Source organism: Dysidea avara, chromosome 8 (genome assembly GCF_963678975.1).
Source record: "Dysidea avara chromosome 8, odDysAvar1.4, whole genome shotgun sequence".
NCBI classification, from domain to species: domain Eukaryota; kingdom Metazoa; phylum Porifera; class Demospongiae; order Dictyoceratida; family Dysideidae; genus Dysidea; species Dysidea avara.
The window spans coordinates 5,855,409-5,878,680 of record NC_089279.1 but is presented as its reverse complement, the minus strand read 5'-3'; the positions used below and the strand labels follow the sequence as shown (position 1 = coordinate 5,878,680).

Below are 23,272 nucleotides of genomic sequence, written 5' to 3'. Positions count from 1 at the left end.
GAAAGGTAATAAACATCAAGAAACCATCAACAGTAGCAAGCTATCTTCATCAAAACCTTCATCCAACAAGTCAACAGCTCTAGATCTTTTCCACTGTTAGTGTTTAGTAATTACAAGGTGAGGAATTTTGTTCATTTTGGAAGGACATTATGAATACAAATAAAGAAGCAATTCATTAGACTTTCATGTGTAAACTATATAAATTTTCTTGCTGCGTAAGTTTCAATATATTTAGAAGTCAAATGCATTTGAAAATAAAAAACTACATATAGATATCCTTTAATTGTTATGGTGCCTCTAGCACGAATGGTACAAGTGTTGGACAAAATTCTATAGCTTATTATACATATATATATATACGTATCTGATTTCTTGTGTACACTTTATGCCAGCCGGCTAGCCATTTTCAATAGCATGTCGCAACATTTTCTTTCCCATTTACTTACAATCACAAAATCAACTAGTTTATAATATTAAAGTACATGATTGATTTGCATGTGTAAACTGTATGTGGAGGCTGTAACGTTTTCCCAAATGTAAGTTTCATGGAAAACCAACTTGAAAACCACTTTCATAGGGGAGTTGCCACCCAATTCTAAACTGTATGACTGTTTGTGGAGGCTGTAGCCTTTGCCCAAATTTCATGGAAAACCAACTTGAAAACCACTTCCATAGGGGAGTTGCCACCCAATTCTAAACTGTATGACTGTTTGTGGAGGCTGTAGCCTTTGCCCAAATTTCATGGAAAACCAACTTGAAAACCACTTCCATAGGGGAGTTGCCACCCAATTCTAAAACTGTATGACTGTATGTGGAGGCTGTAACCTTTGCCCAAATTTCATGGAAAACCAAATTGAAAACCATTTCTATACACAGAAGTTGCCACCCAATTCCATAAACTGTCAACCAATGTACATAATATGGTTTTCCAGTTGGTAACTACCTACATGGCATCATATTTCAATTTGCATTTTTAAGTGTTCCACCAACAAATCATTGAAACAGTTACAGTACAAAACAATACTGCATGCATTGTACAGAGAAGCATGTTGTGGTTACGGCACTATCACAAAAGTTATTTTGTATTTTTATGTAGTAGGTGGATGCAAACCAAGTATATGAAAGTTAAAACATGAATGGTGTACTCAAGCTCAGTTGACCCAATAGCTGAACTAATGTCAGTTCTGCATGCACAGTTTCTGTTGAATAATGTAATACAAGGTCTGGTAAAATCAATAATGTTGGCACACTACTCAGGCCAGCCCGCTTAACAGCCTAAAGGTCTACTTTCCTACACATGGTGTCTTTCGTCTTGATATTGACGATACCTGGCAAAGCTTTAATTGTGCATGGTCTTATGATGCCCTCCGTGACTGCCAAATCGCGATGAAAACAAGCAAGCGCCCTGGCCTTATGTCATATGATTATGTCATTAATTAGCTATGTACTTCAAGGAATTATTTTGACGGATGGTATAGTACTTTCATTGTTTATACAAACATAAACAATGATGTCAGCTATAGTCTACTACATATACTTTCATATTACCAATAATATCATAGTCCACCTCTGATCAGATTAAATACGGACTGCAACGCTATGGCTTCTCCGCTATGTAAAAAATCACCTCACTTAATAGAATTACAAGAAGTAAACAGTACTGGCGTAGAGATTGGTAGTGGAGCATATGGACGCGTTATTGAAGTCAATGTACACTCAACGTTGTGTGCTGCTAAGGAAATTCACTCGAATTTAGTGAACGTTTCCTCTACAGAATTTACTGCAACGAAGCAAAAGTTTCTTGATGAATGTCATATAAGTAGTCGAATACATCATCCTAACGTGGTGCACGTGTTAGGCATTTACCAACCCACTCCTGAGGCTAAACTACCATGGCTTGTGATGGAAATGATGGAGTGCAGTTTGACAGGCTTCTTGGAGAAATACAAAAAGGAAAAGGTACCAGTGCATGTCAAGCTATCCATGCTGCTGGATGTTTCTCAAGGATTGGAGTTCCTTCATGGTCAGGATATTGTCCACAGAGACCTCTCCTCCAATAATGTTCTCCTAACAAAATATTGTGTAGCAAAAATTGCAGATCTTGGAGTGGCAAAAATCATAAAGCCTAGTGAAATGAAACTCACACAGGCACCAGGTACTCTTCATTTTATGCCACCTGAGGCATTGTCGGTACAGCCAAATTATAACAAGCCAGTTGATGTGTTCTCGCTAGGTTGTGTTGCCTGTCATGTTATGTCCCATCAGTGGCCTGTACCAAAAGACAGAGTTATACAGACTACTCAAAGGGTTCTCACAGAGATTCAGAGACGAGAGGACTATCTTCAATCATTTCCTCAGTCATTATTAAAGGGCTCTCAGTCATCATTAAAAGGGTTGGCGGAACTATGCCTGCAAGTTGATCCAGAAGAACGCCCTAAAATATCCACTGTTTGTAGTAGATTAAAGGATAGTAAGGGTTATTTTTTCAGAGACAAGCAAATCGAACCACTTAATCTAACTGGAGTTGGTAGTGCTGGTGTAGTAATTGGTAAAGGATCATATGGGCAGGTTATTGAAGTGTCTCTGCATGGAATGGTATGTGCTGCTAGAGAAGTTCTTGCCAACCTTGTAGAAGGTGATACCCTTGCAGAAACCAATTTAGCAAAACGATTTGCATCTGCATGTCTTGTAATTAGTCGAATACACCACCCTAATGTGGTGCAGATGTTGGGTATTCACTATCCTACTCCTGAGGCTAAACTACCATGGCTTGTAATGGAAATGATGGAGTACAGCTTGACAAGTTTCTTAAGTAAACATGAAAAGGATAAGCTTTCTCTTTCATTAAAGTTGTCCATCTTGGTGGATGTTTCTCAGGGGCTAGCATTTCTTCATGGCCAAGATTTTGTCCATAAAAACCTCTCTTCTAATAATGTTCTGCTTACAAAGCACTATGTAGCAAAAATTTCAGATGTTAAAATGGCTGATGTCTTTGATTGCAGAGAATTAAAGGAACAACCACAGAGAGTTCATTTTTTGCCTCCTGAAGTTCTTTCAGAGAATCCCCATTATGACAAACCAGTTGATGTGTTCTCACTAGCCTGTGTTGCTTTGCATCTAATGTCTCATCAGTGGCCCGAACCAAAGGATTATCCACAAGACCACAAAAATGACCAAAATGTTGAGGTAAAAAGACGAGAGAAATATCTTAAGTCATGTACACATCCTTTAGTACAAGAAGTAGTGCAGTCGTGTTTGGATGATCACTTTGACCAGCGACCCGAAATACCAGAAATTCACGTCCGCTTGTATAATATCAAAACCGCTGTTGACAAAGCATTGCCATTAACTGGAGCCAATAGCACTGAACTACTTCATGCCAGTTGGCAAAAGAAAATACATTTACCAGAAATTGATACAACTAGTACTGAGGCAGTAGTTGGTACAGGAACATTTAGTGAAGTGTTCGAGGTTTGCATTCATGGTGCACAATGTGCTGCAAAGAGAATTGATCCCAAGTTGGTTGAGAGCATTACCTTCACAGAACATGAAGCCGCTAAGACATTTTTTCTTAATGAGTGCGTCTATGCTAGTCAAATACATCATCCTAACGTGGTGCAGTTGTTGGGTATTCACTATCCTACTTCTGAGGCTAAACTACCATGGCTTGTGATGGAGATGATGGATACAGGTTTGACTGGCTTCTTGGAGAAATATAAACAACACAAAATACCACATTACTTCAAATTATCCATCCTGGTTGATGTTTCTCGAGGGCTGGAGTTCCTTCATAGCCAGGATATTATTCATGGACATCTCTCCTCCAATGAAGTTCTATTGACAAACCATTTTGTTGCCAAAATTGCTGACCTCGGAGTGGCTAAATTCATAAGAAAATATTTAGGAGATATGCAGCCACGCTTTGCATCATTTTTTATGCCACCCGGATCAGTCACTACTCCACAATATGACAAACCAGTAGATGTATTCTCACTAGGTTGTGTTGCCTGTCATGTCATGTCCCACCAGTGGCCTGAGCCAAAGGATGTTGTTTCCAAAGATATGTCAATTATCCCTACAGAGATACAAAAAAGAATGGAATATATTCAGCCATATGCTGACTCATCATTGGGAAGGTTGATGCAATCATGCTTGGTTGATAATCCTGTAGAGCGATCTAACATTACAGTCATTCGAGTTGGTTTGGAAGGTGTTAAAAATATATATCTTCAAGATACCAATCAATGGTTAGCAGCAGCTGATCGTTTTCAACTGATCAAAGTAACCGAAGAAGAGAAAGCCCGAACTGGTAATTTGCGTGCCAATTTTGAAGCAGCTGAGCTAAAGTGGAGTAACATGCAGAAAACATTAGATGATGTGAATGCAAAAATACAGTATATCCGGGGTATCGACTTCTTTAGTGATCAGCAAAAGGTATGTAGTATAATTAAGTAATGGCCCTCCAAATATATTAGGGGAAAATTTTTCATGAATTACTCTGGCTTCTCTGAGGATGAAAGTTTTAATTGTAGAGATTTTGCTTGCATGTTTACAAGGAAATTTGCGATATACTACTGTGATTGGCTTTACACTACTTTTCAGTAAGCTTAAGAAAGCTTCGATGAACATGTTAACTATATAGCTACATCGTGGAAATATTTTAAGATGGCATGACAGTCGGATGCATGATTACAGCTATCTTGGTAGTACTATAACATGTCTGGCACATGAACAGTTCTTTAACTGATCATGATTTGTGTCAAGGCTTATGCTAATGAATGTTTTTAGGAGCTTTACTGTGCTATTAATAGCAACAATTCTGAACAATTGTACTGATCGACTAATGATTTGCTAGGACATGGCACATGTATAAATAATGAATGCATTGATCGAGGTAAAAATTTTCAGTAATAGTTGTCAATTCATGAAAATTGTGAAAATTTCTCCCCACCGTTATTATGGTATGTGTGGTAGATTGGAATGAGTGTGATGAAGGATTATTGTTACATCGGCATCACTTTGATTATTAAATAATGGTTTATAATTCAACAAGTTTAAGGAAAAATTAGGAATTTTCAGTTCGATTAGGGATCATAGATAAAAAAAATGGGAAACAAGGGAGGTCGCCTACACCTGCAGATATACTAGTGAACATTTAATCCCTATATCCCAAGACAAAAACTGAATTGAGGATTAAATGTTCACTAGTATATCTGCAGGTGTAGGTGACTTCCCTTGTTTCCCAACTTTTTTTCTATGTTTCTTAATCTTAAAATTCCTAATTTTTCCTTAAACTTGTTTGTTTACTTTTTTCGTAACATTAATATGACTGGTGAACCCACGCATACCGCATTAAAAGAATGATGGCCCCAAATGGTGCATGCCCTAGTTATCAAATACTGCTTCTAAAGTGCAGTGGCCATTACGCTTCGCTTTCAGCTATGTTCAGCCCGTTACACAGTGCTACAGACGAAAACAGTAGAAGAAGTGCCCCTGCAACAATCCAGTCACCACAAAAATACAACACTGAATTTGCACGCCCCCAACTATCAATTACTGCCTCGAAAGTGCAGCCACTATTACACTTTGCTTTCAGCTATTTTCAGCCTGTTTCACAGCGTTACAAACGAAGAACAATGTTAGAATCATCTCTGCAATCAATCCAGTCACCACGGAAAATACGGATGATTCCCATTTACAAAAGTACTGTAGGGAAGCCATGCATTGTGCTACCGCAAATCGACACCTTTGGCTGTCAGCGAAAAGAAATGGGACACAAAGGAGGGCAAAGGTAAGTCCATAATGTGTGCATTGTATGTACTGCGGTAGGCCAAAAGTTAGGCTTGAGCCAATTATGGCTTAGAAAATTACCTGTGCTTTTGAGCAGTGCTCAAAAATCCAGCCTATTATGCTCAAAATTATGCTCTCAAAATCAAGATTATGTTCGAGAGCTGACTGTTTTATTACCGTATATCTGCATTTTCTGACTGCTGTATTAGAGTAACTGACTGCTCTATTAGAGTATCTTGATCTTATTTCTATAAAGTGTGAATAATCAGTCAAGAAATAGTAAAAATGGTAACACTGCAAGGTTTTTTTGATATGAAATGCAGTAATAATGTGCAGTGTATTCATGTTGTGCAGTATTTTTGGCACGCGCGTTGCACATTTTAATTAAAATTCTTGAAAATTGTCCTATTATGCTGACATAATGCTTGATGCTTTTGTTAGCCTATTATGCTCAAAATTATGCCGGCATAATTGGTGCAAGCCTACCAAAAGGCACGTCTTGGGATGAAGCGACATCAAACAGTGAAAAAATCAAGCCCATAGTCTTATCCTTAGCCATTATCGAGCAGGCAGGCAGTTAGTCAGTAGAAAATTCCATTGAATAATTAAAAAAAATTTTAACATACAGTACATATCATACTGTATAGTTTTTTTGCTTTTTTTAAATTTTATTTTCCGGCCCTAATGGCACTCCCTTCCACCCACACGTCTCTATGGAAAACAAGCTAGAAAAACAACATAAAAAGGGAAAAAGAAAGAATTTACCTAAAGAAAACACACCTAAAATAACCTACAGAAGCCCAGGGAATGTTAGTGAACTGGTAGATGCCCCTCTGTGACGGCGAGGCTACTGCTGGGGGCACACCAGGACGCTTAGAGCATGATCGAGAACCACGGATGCACATAATGGAGGAGCGAAGTAAGGAGAACCCCAAACCGCAACTGAGCCAGCCCATCACCACTGAATATGGGGAACTCCACTTCTCACTGAGTAATTGAGTATAGTAGGGACCACAAAGGAGTGGCATGGCCCACAAAATAACATCCCCCAAAAACCAGCCTCAATTTTCCGTGATGATGATGAGGCAGTATTGATTAGGTAAAACTGAGCCCAAACAAGCTATCAGATTGACCCGAAACGCTTTCAACAAGTTGCTGTGGAATTTTAAAATAATGGAATTTTCTACTGACTGACTGCCTGATACCTTCAGACAAGCGTAACTCGATAACAGTTAAGGCTATGGGCTTTTTAAATTTATTTATTTATTTATTTATGAATGTATTCAAAAAGTGGAAAACACATGCACATGACAACAAATGCTACTATTAGAATCTACAAAACAAACTATATAACCGCAACAAATGAAATACAAAATACAACTAGCCCCAGGGAAAGGGGAACAACAAAGAAAGAACAACTACAGGGAAAGGGGAAAGTCATCATCACCTCCTTGCAGAGCCCAATACCTTAAAATCATGCGAGCATCAGCTATTCATCCATAAATAAACTGAAGTAAATACATTACAGACTTGATTTTTTCACTGTTTGACGTTGCTTCAGCCCGACAGGTGCCTTTTGGCATACTGCAGTACATACAATGCATTCTTCATGGACTTAAGGTAGATCATTCTAGGATGATTGGTAGTGTACTCGCCTTGGCGTGCCATGCAGAGCTGTTCAGTACAAGGTAAATAAAGTAAAATTACTATAGAGCATATAGCTAACTATTTCTACAATCTATAAAAGACTGATAAGTTTTACCTATATTCTGTTATTCTGCAATTTCGTTCTCCACATTTTACACACTCCCATGGACTTACCAGTGTCTTCCTTTGTGCCCCATTCATCTTTGCTGACAGCGAAAAGTGTCGATTTGGCGATACTAGCACGTGATGGCTTCCCTTCATAATGAAAATCGTCCGTATTTTTCAAAGTGGCTGTTTTGATTGCAGAGGTGCTTTTCTCAATTTGTACTGCTGTGTAACGGGTTGAACACAGCCAACAACAAAGCGTAATGGATACTTCACTTTTCAGACGATAATTGATGTAACTGGGGCATGCAGCACCATTCCTTTCAGTATGCATGGATTGCAGAGGTGCTTTTCAAACAGTTCTAAATCTGAAATGCTGTGTAACGGGTTGAACATAGCTGACAATGAAGCGTAATGGATAGTTCATTTTTCAGACGATAATTGATATAGCTGGGGCATGCGGCTCCATTTCAGATGCAGTATGTGTGGGTTTACCAGTCATAATAATAATAATATTTACAAAAAAGTTAACAAACAAGTACACAGAAAATTTGGAATTTCCAACTAGAGTAGGGACCATAGCACATCGATAAAAAGTACTGAAACAAGCTGGAGTAGTGCACGATATTAAATCACAGTAAAACAATAAGAAGTGTTATATCCCTATACTGTGTTCAAGATACCATAATGGAAATGCACATGCAGTAGGGATATGATACTTGTTATTGTTTTACTGTGATTTAATATCGTGCACTACTCCAGCTTGTTTCAGTACTTTTTATCGATGTGCTATGGTCCCTATACTCTAGTTGAAAATTCCAACATTTTCTGTGTACTTGTGATGATCTTGCTTCAGTCTTCTTTGCAGTCTTTATCTCTTTAATACAAGCATATAGAAATACTGATTTGTAAGATATACAGATCATTTAAATCACAAATGCAGAGACTATCACCTGTTCCATGAAGTATAAACTTTCCCTACTTAAGATTGCTATATGCAGTACATACAATATACGGTAGTGCTGCATAGGAAATTATGAAAGGTTGCATTTTTTCACCAAAAAATGTCAACCAAAATCAGCTTCCTTCATGGCAACACAACTTGGTTAGGTGTAATATGCCTTTAGGCGTGCATACCTCCAGTGCAACCCAAAATACTTCCAATAAATTGCTATGAAAATTATTTAGTTTTCTACTGAATGTCTGACTGATTGACTGACTGATTATAAGATTTTCCTACATATACTAATATTATTGTCTTACTGCAGCTGAAGGCAACCATGATAAAGAATCATGCATTCTCCACTACCATTTGATTCTAACACATTATGGCTTAAGTACGACAATCATGTATAACGGTGCACTGATTTATTGCAGAAGTTCTTCTTGTATCATTCTTCATGTACTGCTGCATAATGGGTAGAACAAAGCTGATTACAAAGCAGAATGGTCACTTCATTTTTCAATAATTGATAATTCATTAGTTCAGTTGATATTTATAATGTGTCTGGTACCATGATATGGTATGCGTTGATTCGCCAATCAAAAACTGTGTCACAAAAAACAAACAAACAGATGTAAGCAAAATTACAATTTTTTATTTCAGTAAGAATCATATGAACCATACTAGTGGGTTCACGATAGGGATCACCCATGCTTATTTTGTAAAAATCCTAATAGAACACACACCAAAAAACCTTGAAAAGCATCCTTAACTCAACATGACCCTGGTTCTTTGCAAGGAGTATCCTCAGTATAGGCCCACTAGCAAGCTTCAAGTGGAAAGGAAGTAGTAAGTGTATTAAATAAGATACAGTGCAAAAACCAAAGACTTGCAACAAAGCTGACCTCTCTACAGGAAGACTTGTTATGTAGCTAAACTTCCTACTCGTACCTTAGCTGGACTCTCTACAGAGAGACTTATAACATATAGCTGAACTCTATACAGGGTGACTTTCTGAACTCCTGCCCGCCCACCTGCATCTTCCTTCTGTGCAATTACATGGTCATCTTCTTCTTCATGCAAGGAAACCATACCAAGATTTTCTGCATTGACACTTCCTTAGAGGAGCATATTAGAAGCCACAAAACTATCTGAAGCACTTTAGCAATTGTAAAGTATAAATACACACCCTGTAGCAATGGCAGATCCAGGATAGGGCATTTGGGGCAAATGCCCCCCCCCCCCCTCAAGAAATTGCATACAAGATCGAGATACTCTAATAGAGCAGTCAATTACTCTAATAAAGCAGTCACAGTGTTCATGAGGCAGTGTAGCTTACTTATGAAGCTATAAATAAGGATTTTATTTTACATATCATATGTGATATAATATATTTGGTAAAGGATAACTAGCTATTATTGTTGTGACCTTTTTTTTTTTTGCTTTTCAACTTTTTTTAGCAAGGTGCTCCCCCTCTTTCCAAACTCTGGATCTGCCCCTGTGTAGAGAGTTCAGTTACATTACAAGTCATCCTGTAGACAGTTACAAGTCACATGCTGAGAGTTCAGGTATGTTTCAAATTACCAGCAGAGTTCAGCTACATTACAAGTCACACTGTAGAGAGTTCAGCTACGTACATTCTAAATCAAAACAGCTAAGCTGTGAAAAGAGTGTGGCCTCCACAAGAGTTAGGGTGAAATAAGGATGCATCAAAAGTGGTAGTCAAGAAATGCCTGTAATTATGTTAATGCTAATCATTTTCATGATCACGCTGATCATTAAAAATGATCAGCATTAACGTCATTGCAGTTTGACTGCCAATTTTGAGTTCACATATTTTGCACTCTGGGTCTTTTGAAGGCTACACTTTTTTCACAGCTTAGCTGTTTAAATTTGATGGCTACTTAACTAACTAGTAATGTAGATTCTAGCTCATATTAAGGCTATCAGTACTGTATAGTAGGGACCACAAAGGTGTGTGTGTAGACCATGAAAAAAAATGCCACCCAAAAACCAGCCTCACCTTTCCCTGACAACGATGAAGCAGTATTGGTTAGGTAAAACTAAGCCCAACCAAGCCTTCAGATCAACCCGAAACATTTTCAACAAAATTTTTTTTTAAGTTTATTAAACAGAATTTTCTGCTAACGGACATGTGCCTTTTGGCATACCGCAGTATGAAGAATGCATTCATCATGGACTTACCATTGTCCTCATTCATCTCTTCTGGTGTCGATTTGGCGGTAGCACATGATGGCTTCCCTTCGTAACAGAAATTATCCATATTTTTTTATAGTGGCTACTTTGATTGCAAAGGTACTTTTTGAATAGTTCTTCATTTGTAATGCTGTGTAATAGGTTGAACATAGCTTACAATGAAGCATAATGGATATCTCACTTAATTGACAGCTGGGGCATGTGGCACCATTTTTCTTTTGATGTGGTATTTGTGGGTTAACCAGTTATAATAAGTTTATTTTACAAAAAAAGTTAACAAACAAGTACACAAAAATTGCTTTGGGTGTATATATCAGGAAAATCCCTCACAGCCATGGTATAACTAAGTATTATTTATATGTATATATACGTATGACCAAAGTACAAAGTCCACTAATATAGCTGCAGGCATAGATTACCTCCCTTGTTCCATTCATTGTTATACCAGAAGAGACAGGTTACAGAATGGTTATCAATTTTTGTTGAAAGAGTTGTGATATTAATGATGTGTAATATTAGTAAAAGTTGATCAAAACTACTTTTCTTATATTAGAATCCAGTTGAGAATAGTAAACACACTAGAAAAGCTGCTTCAGAAGAAGATGTTGTTTACTATAACAATGACCAAGGAATTACAGATCCTGCCTCTTCTGCAGATCTTGTCCCTTCTGAAAACACTACATTATCATCTTCTTATGAAAAAGTAATGACGTCTTCTGCTTTATATCAGTATAACAGAAAGAGCACAGATAATAGTACTATGGAGGGTCGTCAACGGTCTGCCACTACACCTTCATCATCATCATCTCCCTCATCTAAAAAGCTTGACCAGTGGCAATGTACTGACTGTCAGCATCTGAATGAGTCAAATAATTCAAATTTTAAGGGATGTAAGATGCACAGTGAACTCAAAGCATTTGGTAAAGCAACCTGCAAGTCATGCGAGTTCAATATTTTTTTTCTTTCTATTGATAGTTTAAAGAATGCTACTTGCACAAAATGTCATAAGACTGTGTTTATAAACACGCAGTATTTTAAATGATGCTGAGTATAAATAAAGACACAGCATGCCAAGTTACTGCATCATTGCACACATAATGACACATTTGCTTTTTCCCCTTACTGTAGTACATAGATACACACACCGCACATTAACTATATTCATATGTTGTAAGTATTATATTCATTATTATGCAATGTTGTGTATTACTTTTTGTTTATAATTGTTTATTTCTATATTTAATTATCAAAACACTTAAAACATATGCATGTTGTTTTATTAATTATAGAGTATTTGGCTGATGCAACAGAGTTATGTGGAATCTATGTAACTATGTAAAGCATGAAGTATACAGGGGGACATCAAACTAACCTCAACATTAACATTTGGATATGATTAAAACTATCAGAGTGGTTGACTGCTAATAAAGTATAGAATTATGTGTCTTCTCCCACCAGTGCATGTATAGGTCACTTATAGTCTTAATCTTATTAAAAAAACTGTACGTAGAAGATTTGAGTGATTATTCAATACATTCTAATAGAGTTTTTCATTTTTCCCATTTATAGCTGTGACCCCTGAAAAAACCATCCCTGATGGTGTATATAACATCAAAACCTAAAGGATTATTATAATTATAGAGCCAGAGGCAATTATATCCATTTTGTAGTACACAAGGCTACTCACTGTGTATACTATATTCTTGCACTATGGAATGTTGTATTTTCAGTATATATATATTGTTTCTCTTGTATGGTCAGGCACATAATTATACTGGTACGTGCACGCATACAGGCAAGGAGAATCCCTCATGATGAACAGGTCTACAGGAAGATCTTGCTACAGTATCCAACTGGGCAAAAGTCTGGCAGAGAAAATTACAGTTTACACTTCTTAAAGTTTCTTAGTTTACTAGCCCCAGTATATACAGTTAATAATTACTCTTTTTACTGAGAGTTTAAATTAAAACTTAGTAAAACAATATGTTCCATATATTGATATTTTACTATCAGTATAACTGGGTACAACTACAGTAAAGCAGCTTAACAACTTAGTAAACTAAGAACCTTTTAAGCAGTGTTAATTCCAATAAGTGTAATTCTTTGAAATTGTCATATTAATTAATTACAGCTATAGAAGCAGTCAAGTGATCAGGGCAACCGTTAAGAATTGGGCAGCCATTAAGAATTTCAGCATACAATTGGCCTGGTTATCATAGTGTCTCAAATTTAATTTAATGCCTTTAGATAGAAACTTTACTCCCATTGCTTTAACAAATTAATTGCAATTTGTTGTATCTGCATATTATATCATCATTTCGTTTTAAAAACCTTAAATCTCTCAGAGATTGACAGGCATAACAGATCAGCCAGCCAGCTGTTATGTCTGGTATTACCCTACAATATTGACACCTGCACTTACTGCTGCTAGTGAACGCTAAGGTAATTCTACAGTTATTTGTTTAGAAGTTAGATCATGCCTTCCAGGTCATGAAATGATCAGTATATAGTCTTGACATAAGCAGTAGGATAGTTTATATATACCTACATCAGTATAATATTGCATGCATGGGTTAGTTGAAATTTTACATGTGTATAGCTATGCAATCTATGCCATTGCAGCAAAATACAGTGCATACTAATTTACATATATACATGGCCATTTACATGCTATCTATTGATGCATGTGCACATACGTCACAATAAGGATATCACGCACGCATGCATGAGCATGTATAATTTAATTTTATATTGTTTGGCTGCATGTCTCAGATTTACTATAACACAAAATAACATTATATTAGCTAAAGGGACCAGATTTTAATAGTAGAGTGCATGTGTGTTCAATCATAGCATGCATGAAATTGTCACTAACACATGGAAAATTAACTGTATTAGTTCTCTGGTTCAGTTTACATTAGGTTGAGTTGAGACTATGGCATGCAAAGACACAAATATGTGAAGTATATAGCCTTTCTTTTATACCTTCTAGCTAGTCTCATGATTTGAAACTGTGTGTAATAAAAAATAATAATCATATATGGTCATCCACAGCCTTTGGGGCCTAAGCCTGTGAAGTAGGGAGTTAGAAACCTGAAGCTGAAAACTACATAATGCTGAATGCAGAAAATGTTCCAGACCAGGTGGTGACTTAAGCTTGATCCACAAACAGCTTGCAACAATACCCATAAATTATGTCATTTCAAGAAGTATACATGCACATCATAGTATGTGTGTAGCTACCTCTCAGAAGGTGCACATGTATCTCTAATCATGCATCATAGGTGGATGAGCCATCATATGCTTCCCAGCTGGAGTTGTGGAGATACATATTACATAGCAGTCAGAACATTAATTACAGTGGAACCTCAGACCTCTATTATCCAGGCACCCCCATTGTCCAGGTTCCTCCATTGTTTGAACAACCCAAATTAGTCATGTGGCTTATATAGTCTACTGACAATAATGGAGTTTGGGTTGGGCAATTAAGAAATGAAAACTGGAAACGGAAAGTGGAAATTAAAAATGGAAATGGTCAGAGGTAGTTATTGTAAAGAGAATGGTCTTTACAAAAGGTGACCATGAAGTGGTCTTTAAGAAGTGGCCACTAAACAAGGGTTCTACTCCGGGTAGGTTTATCTTCACAGTGTAATAATAGTTAAACATCTATTTCATGGCTTTATTAAAATGTAAATCTGGAGTAAAACCCTCACTTAGAGGTCAGCTCTTCACCTTTTGCAAAGACCACCTCTGTACGACGTTGCATGACCACATATATAATTAGGTTCTAAAGATAGCTATGGCATACTTAATGGTCTAATTGATTAGACCACTTCATGGTCACTTTTTATAAGGAAAGACCACCTCTTTACCACCAAACATGTATTTCATAACTCATAGAAAGGCCGGGGTCAATGTCATCTCCCATATTTTTGTCCACACTTCACTCAACTGAGTCATCTGTCTATCTGCTTTGCTTAGAACATGTCATACAAAAACAGTCAATGCAAGTGGAAAATGAGGTCTCATAATGAGATGATGACCTTAAGAGCCTAGCACTTTTAGCTGACCTAGCTGTTTTGATAAAGTCATGAAATAAATGTTTGGATATTATTACGATATGAAGAGGTGGTAAGTGGGTGATCTTTATAAAGGTGATCGTGAAAAGGTCTGGTCAGTAAGTATGTCTGAGACATAATTGTAATGTGGTCTTTGTATGGAGGTGGTCTTTGTAAAAAGGTGGTCTTTAATAGGTGGCCACTAAACAAGGGTTTTATAAAAGGTATGTTTATATGATGATTTAATCATTTCCATTTTCCATTTCCAGTTTCCATTTCCAATTACCCAGTTTGGGTTAGATGAAAGCACAAGGAGGAGCTGCTGTTTACCTGTTATGTGGCTTGTTTATTCTACTAATTTAGTTGCTAGGTGATAAAACATTTTTACAGCCCAAGGGAGTGATCACGAATGCTCTGTAGTGAATTTCTCTTCTACCCACTTAACTGTAAACTAACCAAATGGGCTGAAGCCTTTTAACAAGTATGATATTTGAATAGCTATAGCCAATCGGAATTGCTGACACAATTATGAAGTCTTTAGGAGCAACAACTAATGATATAATAATCAGACTTTTAAGTGCTGAAAAAATGATGAAATATAATGGCCATGGATTCTTGTGAACTACAAAGCATAAAGGGTGGTCACTGTGTTACTATGCATGTGATTAGTGGATAATCACATGCAATGTCATGCTAGAGAATAATGTATACTTGTATAGCTTACCGCCAAAATTGCACTTGGTTTGGCGGCCTCCTGCAACTTGTACAATGTTCCCTAATTGCACTCAAATGTGTAATAACCTATACAAATCAACAAAAATTTTTGCCCTTGAACTATTTAGGTTATAATGGTAATAGAAAAATCTAATAGACATGTTCCAGCTCATTATCCATTGGCATTTTATTTTGTGCTTTGTTGTGCTTATATGCAATCCAGCTGGATGAAATCCCTTATATCCCTAAAGTCTTTAATCAACAACACTATGATTTATAATACTTTGTACACACTCCCTATAACTAAGGACACCCTTTACCAAGGATAAAAATAAATTCCCCCCAAAATGTCTACCTTAAAGGGGTTTCACTGTACTTAAGTTACTGCAACACTGTGAGGTATATTGTATACTTAAACGTTAGTCTGGCTGTTAAAGGGTAATTAACAAGTGAAAACTCAAAATGATATCATGATAAATTTTGTACCATTAGAAGCAGAATTTTCTGAAGAATAACACATGATATCCACAATCCTCTGACTGGCTTTGGGGAACATTTTCTACAGTTGTTTTAATTTTAATGTACACAATTGCCAAATATGGCTAATAGCACCATGTATCAGTCATCCAATATCTGAAGAAAAATAGCTTAGCAGTGGTTTTAAGCACTCTTAGCTACTTAAAATGCCATATTATATGTAGCTGCTGTTAATTGTATTATTAATGTTCATGATAATGAATTGTTAAAATTGTCAATGTAAAAGCTACCAAAAGTGCCTTTGTTCGTGTAGTTTCTTCTTTCTCAGCAGCAATTTTTTAAGCAGTAATCTTTTCAGCATTTAACAATATTCTGCCCTAGGATCTCCACAAGCTGTTACAGACTTAAATTCACAACTGACTGACCACTGTTATTGCATAACATTTGTATGGATTTTAATGACATTTTGCATTTAGATTGTATAATTATGCTTCAATGAGCTCTTTGTGGCTGCATTCATGTCTGGCAAGGATGCACCAATGAGAGATTATTATATCATCACAGTGATTGGCCATCTACTAAGCCTTGTTATATGTATATTAGTATACTTCATGACTTCATTCCAGTGGCCATGAAATTTGGACAAGTCTATAAAGTGTACTTCATGAGACCTCATTTAGGTGCCATCAACTGCTCTTATTGTGGAACTTGGTTGTAGTGTACATGTATTGCATTTTCTGCTCAGTTATATCTCTTACCACAAGATGGTTAGTCAGTACTACTACATGCAGTGGTGAGAATTTCATATTTTGTGACCTGATCCGACAAAACCAGTTTTATAGTCTATATCCAAGTTGATAATAACACATAATTTAATTATCTTATCTTTAATGAATCCATATACATTACTGTACTATGCAACAGCCTTTTCAAGTTGGTAAAATTTTACACAAGTCATAATTTGTTTAGTCATGCTGGTTTTGTCAGACCAGGTCATATTTGATGGATGCAAAACTAATTTTCTGATTCAGGACATTCTTTGGCACACTGTCCAGCTGGGTGGGACTTTGGCCACAAAGATGCAAGATAACTGTGATGTAACGCATCCTGGAGATCCAGCTTGTGATGATTGGTGATAACATTTTAGCCCCTGTTGTAATAAAGTAAATACTCTTCTGTTAATAAGTGTGTATATATGTTAATGTGGCAGGTGCTATATGCAATTGCTAACTTATAGCAAAACCCATCAGGGATGAGATGTTAATCATATGTAATGACTAGATAAAAATTCTTTTAAAGAATCCTCGAGTGAGAATCCTCATACAATTTTTTAAATTGTTCTAATCTGGGATTGTCCTTGCTATTGAGATCCTTGCTGCTACCATAGTGTGGGTGATAGTTTGTTTAGACATAACAGATGTTTCCTGCACCCAAGGTGATGGATGGAGTATAACATCAGTTATTTAATTGTCAACTTTATACGTATATTATACAATGCATGTACATCTACTATATGCATGTACAAACACAAAATTCATTGCGTCAGTAATGATACCATTTATGTTAATGGATATAATATAGCATCAAATTTAGTAAGCTATAACATCAAGAAACTTACACTTGTCATGCATGTACTTCATATTCACAACTGATCCTTGAACTGATCAATTGGCGATGGACTTTAGTTTGTTCATAGTATCTTCCCTGCAAGCTATAATAACTGTATACAGGCTAAAATATTAAGGCCTACATGTCATTGTAATCATGCAAAAAAAATGCATAACCTAGTACATAGCTAGTAGACAAGCATCTGATGGGAAAGCATGCAGGACTTATATGCATGATAACAGAATTATCTTAAATGTATTGGAGGGAACTTTATTCAATTCATTGAGTATAACTGCATGCACAAACACAAAGTCTTATGATGCCATATTATCTCCATCAATTCAAATTCTATACTGGTAGGTACATGGGTGCAGCTAGATAATTTTAAGCATGGATAACAGTTACCATGCTATCCATGCACAACCCTTACTTGTTAACAAACACTTTAATGATTAACTGAAATATGCTATTATAAAATCTATTAATAGTCCGTGAGCCAGTCACCCAAATTTGACCGATCGGTACCATTCAAGGTGGCCAATACTATCATGCATTTCCTGAAAGATACACGTCCATAGATTGTATATTGGCATGATAGCAATGCTGAATCAGTAGCTTTCCCACTGTACGGCCTCTAGTTTATGTTACCATGGTGCAACAAGGTATCAACTCCTAGACAATTTTAAATTTCACATTTTTGATTATAACTTCAGATCTACATCACATATCTTAATTCTGTTTTTTGCACATGATTACTCTCAAGAGTTGTCACTTATTTGTATACTTGTTACCATGGCAACCACCATAACTATGCTGCTATTTGTGTATTTATGTTTTTTTAGATTAGTATTTAGCTCGTGAGTCACATCAGTGCCATTCAAGGTGGCCAATTCTATCATGCATTTCCTGAAAGATACATGTCTATAGATTGGATATCGGTAAGATAGCAATGCTGAATCAGTAGCTTTCCCACTGTAGGGCCTCTAGTTTATGGTGCAACAAGATATCTCCAAGACAATTTTAAATTTCATATTATTTGATTATAACTTTTGATCTACACCATATATTTTTAATTCTGTTTTTTGCACATGATTACTCTCAAGGGTTATCGCATTTTGTGCACTTTTTACCATAGTAACAACCACAGTTATGCCATTATTTGTATATTTATGGTTTTTAAAATAGTCAAGTTTAGCCCATGAGTCACAATGGTTGGTTGGTTGGTACCATTCAAGTATCATAAAATATTTACTCATAGACATTAATAATAGGCATGATAGCAGTCCACTTTCATCAGCTAAACAGCAAACACTGATTTGTTCCATGCTGCCTCAACAAAAGTATTAGTTACTTTTGATTGGCTGCTTAATCATGTTTTCATGCTATCCCATGGAAATGAAGCAGTGGAATCTTTTTGCTGAGATTCACTAACTACTGGCTAGGTGAGTGGATTAGAGTTTCTAAGTAGTATATAGTTAGAAGCAAAAGTAAGGGATCAGCACTGATGATAATTTAATAATGCTAAACCTGGTGCTGTGTCATGGCACCTTTGATGGCTTCGCTCAGGTGCTGCTAGATTAGGTGAAGCTTAACTATGTTGATCCCAAGAGTTACTGTCTACCTTTTTATATTCAGAACCCAGATATTACACTTTTTCAGCTGCTTGTAACAAAGAAACAGGACAAGAATGTAGTATGTAGTCAGGGATGCCCAGAGAAATTAAGGGGCCCAGGGCAAAGAGTTAAAGTGGGGCCCCAGAGGCAAGGAGGTTTCTATTCTGAATTACAACTTCACCCAAGCTGTAAGTTGAAGACCAAAAAAAAAAAAAAAAGAAAAGAAAAAAAAAAAAGTCACAGCCTCCTGACAATAGCTGCTCTCCACCAATTATATCTCCTTATTTATATATTCCTACGCATACGTAACTAAGTAACTTGCTACACTGCTTCTCTGAATACTGTGACTGCTCTATTAGAGTATCCAGATCCTGACTGTTCTATTAGAGTATCTCGATCTTTTCTTGCAAACAGTGTCCCATAATTGATTTTGTCATATGCAAAACACCAAGGCAGCATATAGCAGATACATGCAACATGAAGATCTCAATTGCCTTCTCTTGAAGCCCTTAAGACATAGGCGGTAGAGACGAGCGGGGGGGGGGGAAGGGGGGCCATGTGGGATCTTCATGTTGCATGTATCCGCTATATGCTACCTTGGTGTTTTGCATGTGACAAAATCAATTATGCACGTTACCTTAGTGTTTATTATGCTGAGATGTCTCGCCTTTTACGAAACACATCCTAATGTTTATGAAGGTTTCAAATAGGGTTGGTTTGCTGTTCAGATAGGGGAGTCAAATACATTTGATCGCATTCCAGTTGATCAGACAACAGAAGAAACAATCAATAAAGATACAAAAACTCCAGGAGGAACATGTCATTTCAGTTTTAAATCCTGGTGCTGTCAGACGTTACTATTTAACTTCTGAGTATACAGAAGTGCTTGCATTGGGTGAGATGGTTCAAGTAAACAAATTTGATTTACAACACACAGATATGCACAGCCCTCAAATTATCAAAGATGAAAAGACATTTAGCAAAGCTATTGATGTGATTGGCTGCTGGTAAATCCCTTCAAAAACTCTAGTGAACTACTCAGCATTGTAAATGATGCAGTTATATAGATACACCAGATGAAACCACTGCAGATCTTATGCAAGCACACAGACATGGTGAAGATGCTTATAAACAATTTATATTGCAGTGACTTGAAGCAAATCCTCCATTGAAAAGTTTTTATGATACCCTTCCCAAAATGAAACTTAAAACTTTTAGTGAGACTTGCAAAATGAAGAGGGTGAGAAGTAATGGTAGGGACATTATGCTACGGGCAAACACTGGACTGTTTGGGAATATTTTAATGATGGCTCAGACTAGACAACTTGACACGAAATAAATTTTAAAGTTTCCGCTAAGTCCCTTGCCATGGTCTCTTGCTACAGCTGATGGTTTACCTAGGAAAACAGCAAAGTCCACACTATCCAGGGAATTACAAAAGAATGTTCCAGCATTTGAATTCATCTCTTTGTCATCTGCTTGCATAGTTGATAGAATGGAAATTGTTCACAAGGTAAAAGGAGAAAAGAAAACATTTGGTGAAATTGCATCTTAAATTTTGCTGAAAGCTGTTCATGAAGCTTCAAACAGTACTAGGCTTGACATTGTCTTTGATGTTTATAATGAAAACTCCATAAAAAGTGTAGAATACAAGAACATTCAATCAAAACAGCTTGTAGTACAGTGGAGAAAATTTCTTACTTCCACAAGTAACAAAATATCCCTTATTCAGTTTCTCACTAGTGAATGGAAGCAGCAGAAATCCATTGAAAAACTTAATGGAAAATCTCTGTTTGTGACATGAAATGAAATGTGTCACTTCATAAATGCTCAAGGCTGTAAAGCAATACCAGAACTAGAATCTAGCCAAGAAGAAGCAGACACACGGATTCTTTTGCATTCAGCTCATGCAGCAATGTCTGGTTTTGAAGCAGTTGTAATTGTTTCGGATGACACAGATGTTTTTTTTGCTATTGATTGCTTTCCAGAATGAAATCACTGCTTCACTTTACTGGAAAAGTGAGACCCAGGCTAGGGTGAAATATATTGAAATACAGAAAATCACAAGAATTTTTGGAGAGTCTGTTTGCAAAGCCATTATAGGATTCCATAGTTTTACTGAATGTGATTCAGTCAGCACTTTTGCTGGACGTGGGAAGCTGAATGTATTGAAACTGATGATAGGAGATGCTGAGCTACAGGAAACATTTAGTGGTCTTGGAAAGGAATGGATTGTACCAAGCCATCTTATTGATAAACTAGAGACATTTACTTGCCAATTATATTTGTCAAAAACATCAGCAACTAAGGTTGACGATCTGCGCTATGGGCTCTTTGCAGCAAAAAAGGGTTATGTTGAACCTCATCACCTTCCACCCTGCAGTAATGCTTTGAAGAAGCATATTTTCCATGCCAACTGTCAGACAGCAATTTGGAGAAGATGTCTTATACCAAAGCCGGAAGTACCACTGCCTAATGGGCATGGTTGGAAGCTGGAGAATTTGGGAGGTCAATGCACTCTTACAATTGTTTGGATGGATATTTGGTACAGCTCCAGAGTCAGTTATGGCACTCCTGGCATGTAACTGTGTTAAGTCATGCACAGCACCGAAGTGTAGCTGTGTTGTCAATGGACTAAAATGCTCAGAACTTTGCAGGCTGTCATCTTGTGAGAATCAGCCTACAGAAGATGTTCCTCAAGGAGGACAGTTAGATGCCATCAATATAACAGATAGTGATGATGATGATTATGATGACTGAAAACTACTTTTATTAGCAAATTACGATGGTTGTAACATTATTGCATTAAATATACAGTTTACTTACACTTCCTATCTTTGAACAGTAACCAGACAGTAGAAATCTATAATTTGGCTTCTTTGGTTTCATCACAAATAAACATTCACATGTATATAGTTAAACCATAACCAAGATGTCCAATGAAACGCACGTAAGAATTTTAAACCGTGATGACTCCAATCCTTGTTTAGTTACAGAACAAAGCACTTTTGGCAGCTGGCATCAGATTTTCAAGGGCTTTCTAATTTGAAATTCATAACTTATTACATTAGCAAGCTACTATTAAACTATTAATTTTAAAGCTTCACATAAATATGTAGCTACTGAATCAACATGCCAATAATAATCTATATACATACCTTCTTCAAAAAATGCAATGTGGATTGGTTTCCTTGAATGGTATCAATCGGTTAAATTTGGATGGTCAGCTTACGGTCCAATGGTCTGAGTGTAACAACATAATTATTTTATAAATAGTAAATTTATTGTCATCACAATCTGAGCTATTATACACATGCAATGAAGTGAAGTCCACATATTCTACCTTTCTTTGTACATATATATAGGTTTAAAGTACAGCGCATGCTGCATGTGAATTTAGAAGTATATAACTAGATAAAATAGATCTAAAAACCATTTATATAGTGACATAATTGTGGTTGTTACCATGGTAACAAGTGTACAAAATGTGATAACCCTTGAGAGTAATCATGTGCAAAAAACAGAATTAAAATATATGGTGTAAATCAAAAGTTATAATCAAAAACATGAAATTTAAAGTTGTCTTGGAGATATCTTTTTGTGCCATAAACTAGAGGCCGTACAGTGGGAAAGTTACTGTTTCAGCATTGCTATCATGCTGATATACAATCTATAGACATGTATTTTTCAGGAAATGCATGATAGAATTGGCCACCTTGAATGGCACTGATGTGCCTCGGACTCATGAGCTAAATACTAATCTAAAAAGACATAAATACACAAATAGCAGCATAATTGTGGTGGTTGCCATGGTAACGAATGTACAAATAAGTGACAACTCTTGAGGGTAATCATGTACAAAAAAAACAGAATTAAGATATGTGATGTAGATCTGAAGTTATAATCAAAAATGTGAAATTTAAAATTGTCTGGGAGTTGATACCTTGTTGTGCCATGGTAACATAAACTAGAGGCCGTACAGTGGGAAAGCTACTGATTCAGCATTGCTATCATGCCAATATACAATCTATAGACATGTATCTTTCAGGAAATGCATGATAGAATTGGCCACCTTGAATGGTACCGACTGACCCCATTGG

General features: G+C 36.5%; 1 protein-coding gene across 1 annotated transcript; it reads left to right on the top strand.

Annotated features, from left to right (window-relative positions):
- The first annotated feature begins 1,564 nt into the window (after positions 1-1,564).
- Positions 1,565-12,355, top strand: LOC136263473 (uncharacterized). The gene is made up of 2 exons (XM_066057998.1): positions 1,565-4,434; positions 11,256-12,355. Exons 1-2 carry the CDS (start codon positions 1,600-1,602, stop codon positions 11,742-11,744), a joined length of 3,324 nt encoding a protein of 1,107 aa, XP_065914070.1. The 5' UTR covers positions 1,565-1,599; the 3' UTR covers positions 11,745-12,355.
- Positions 12,356-23,272: the final 10,917 nt, after the last annotated feature.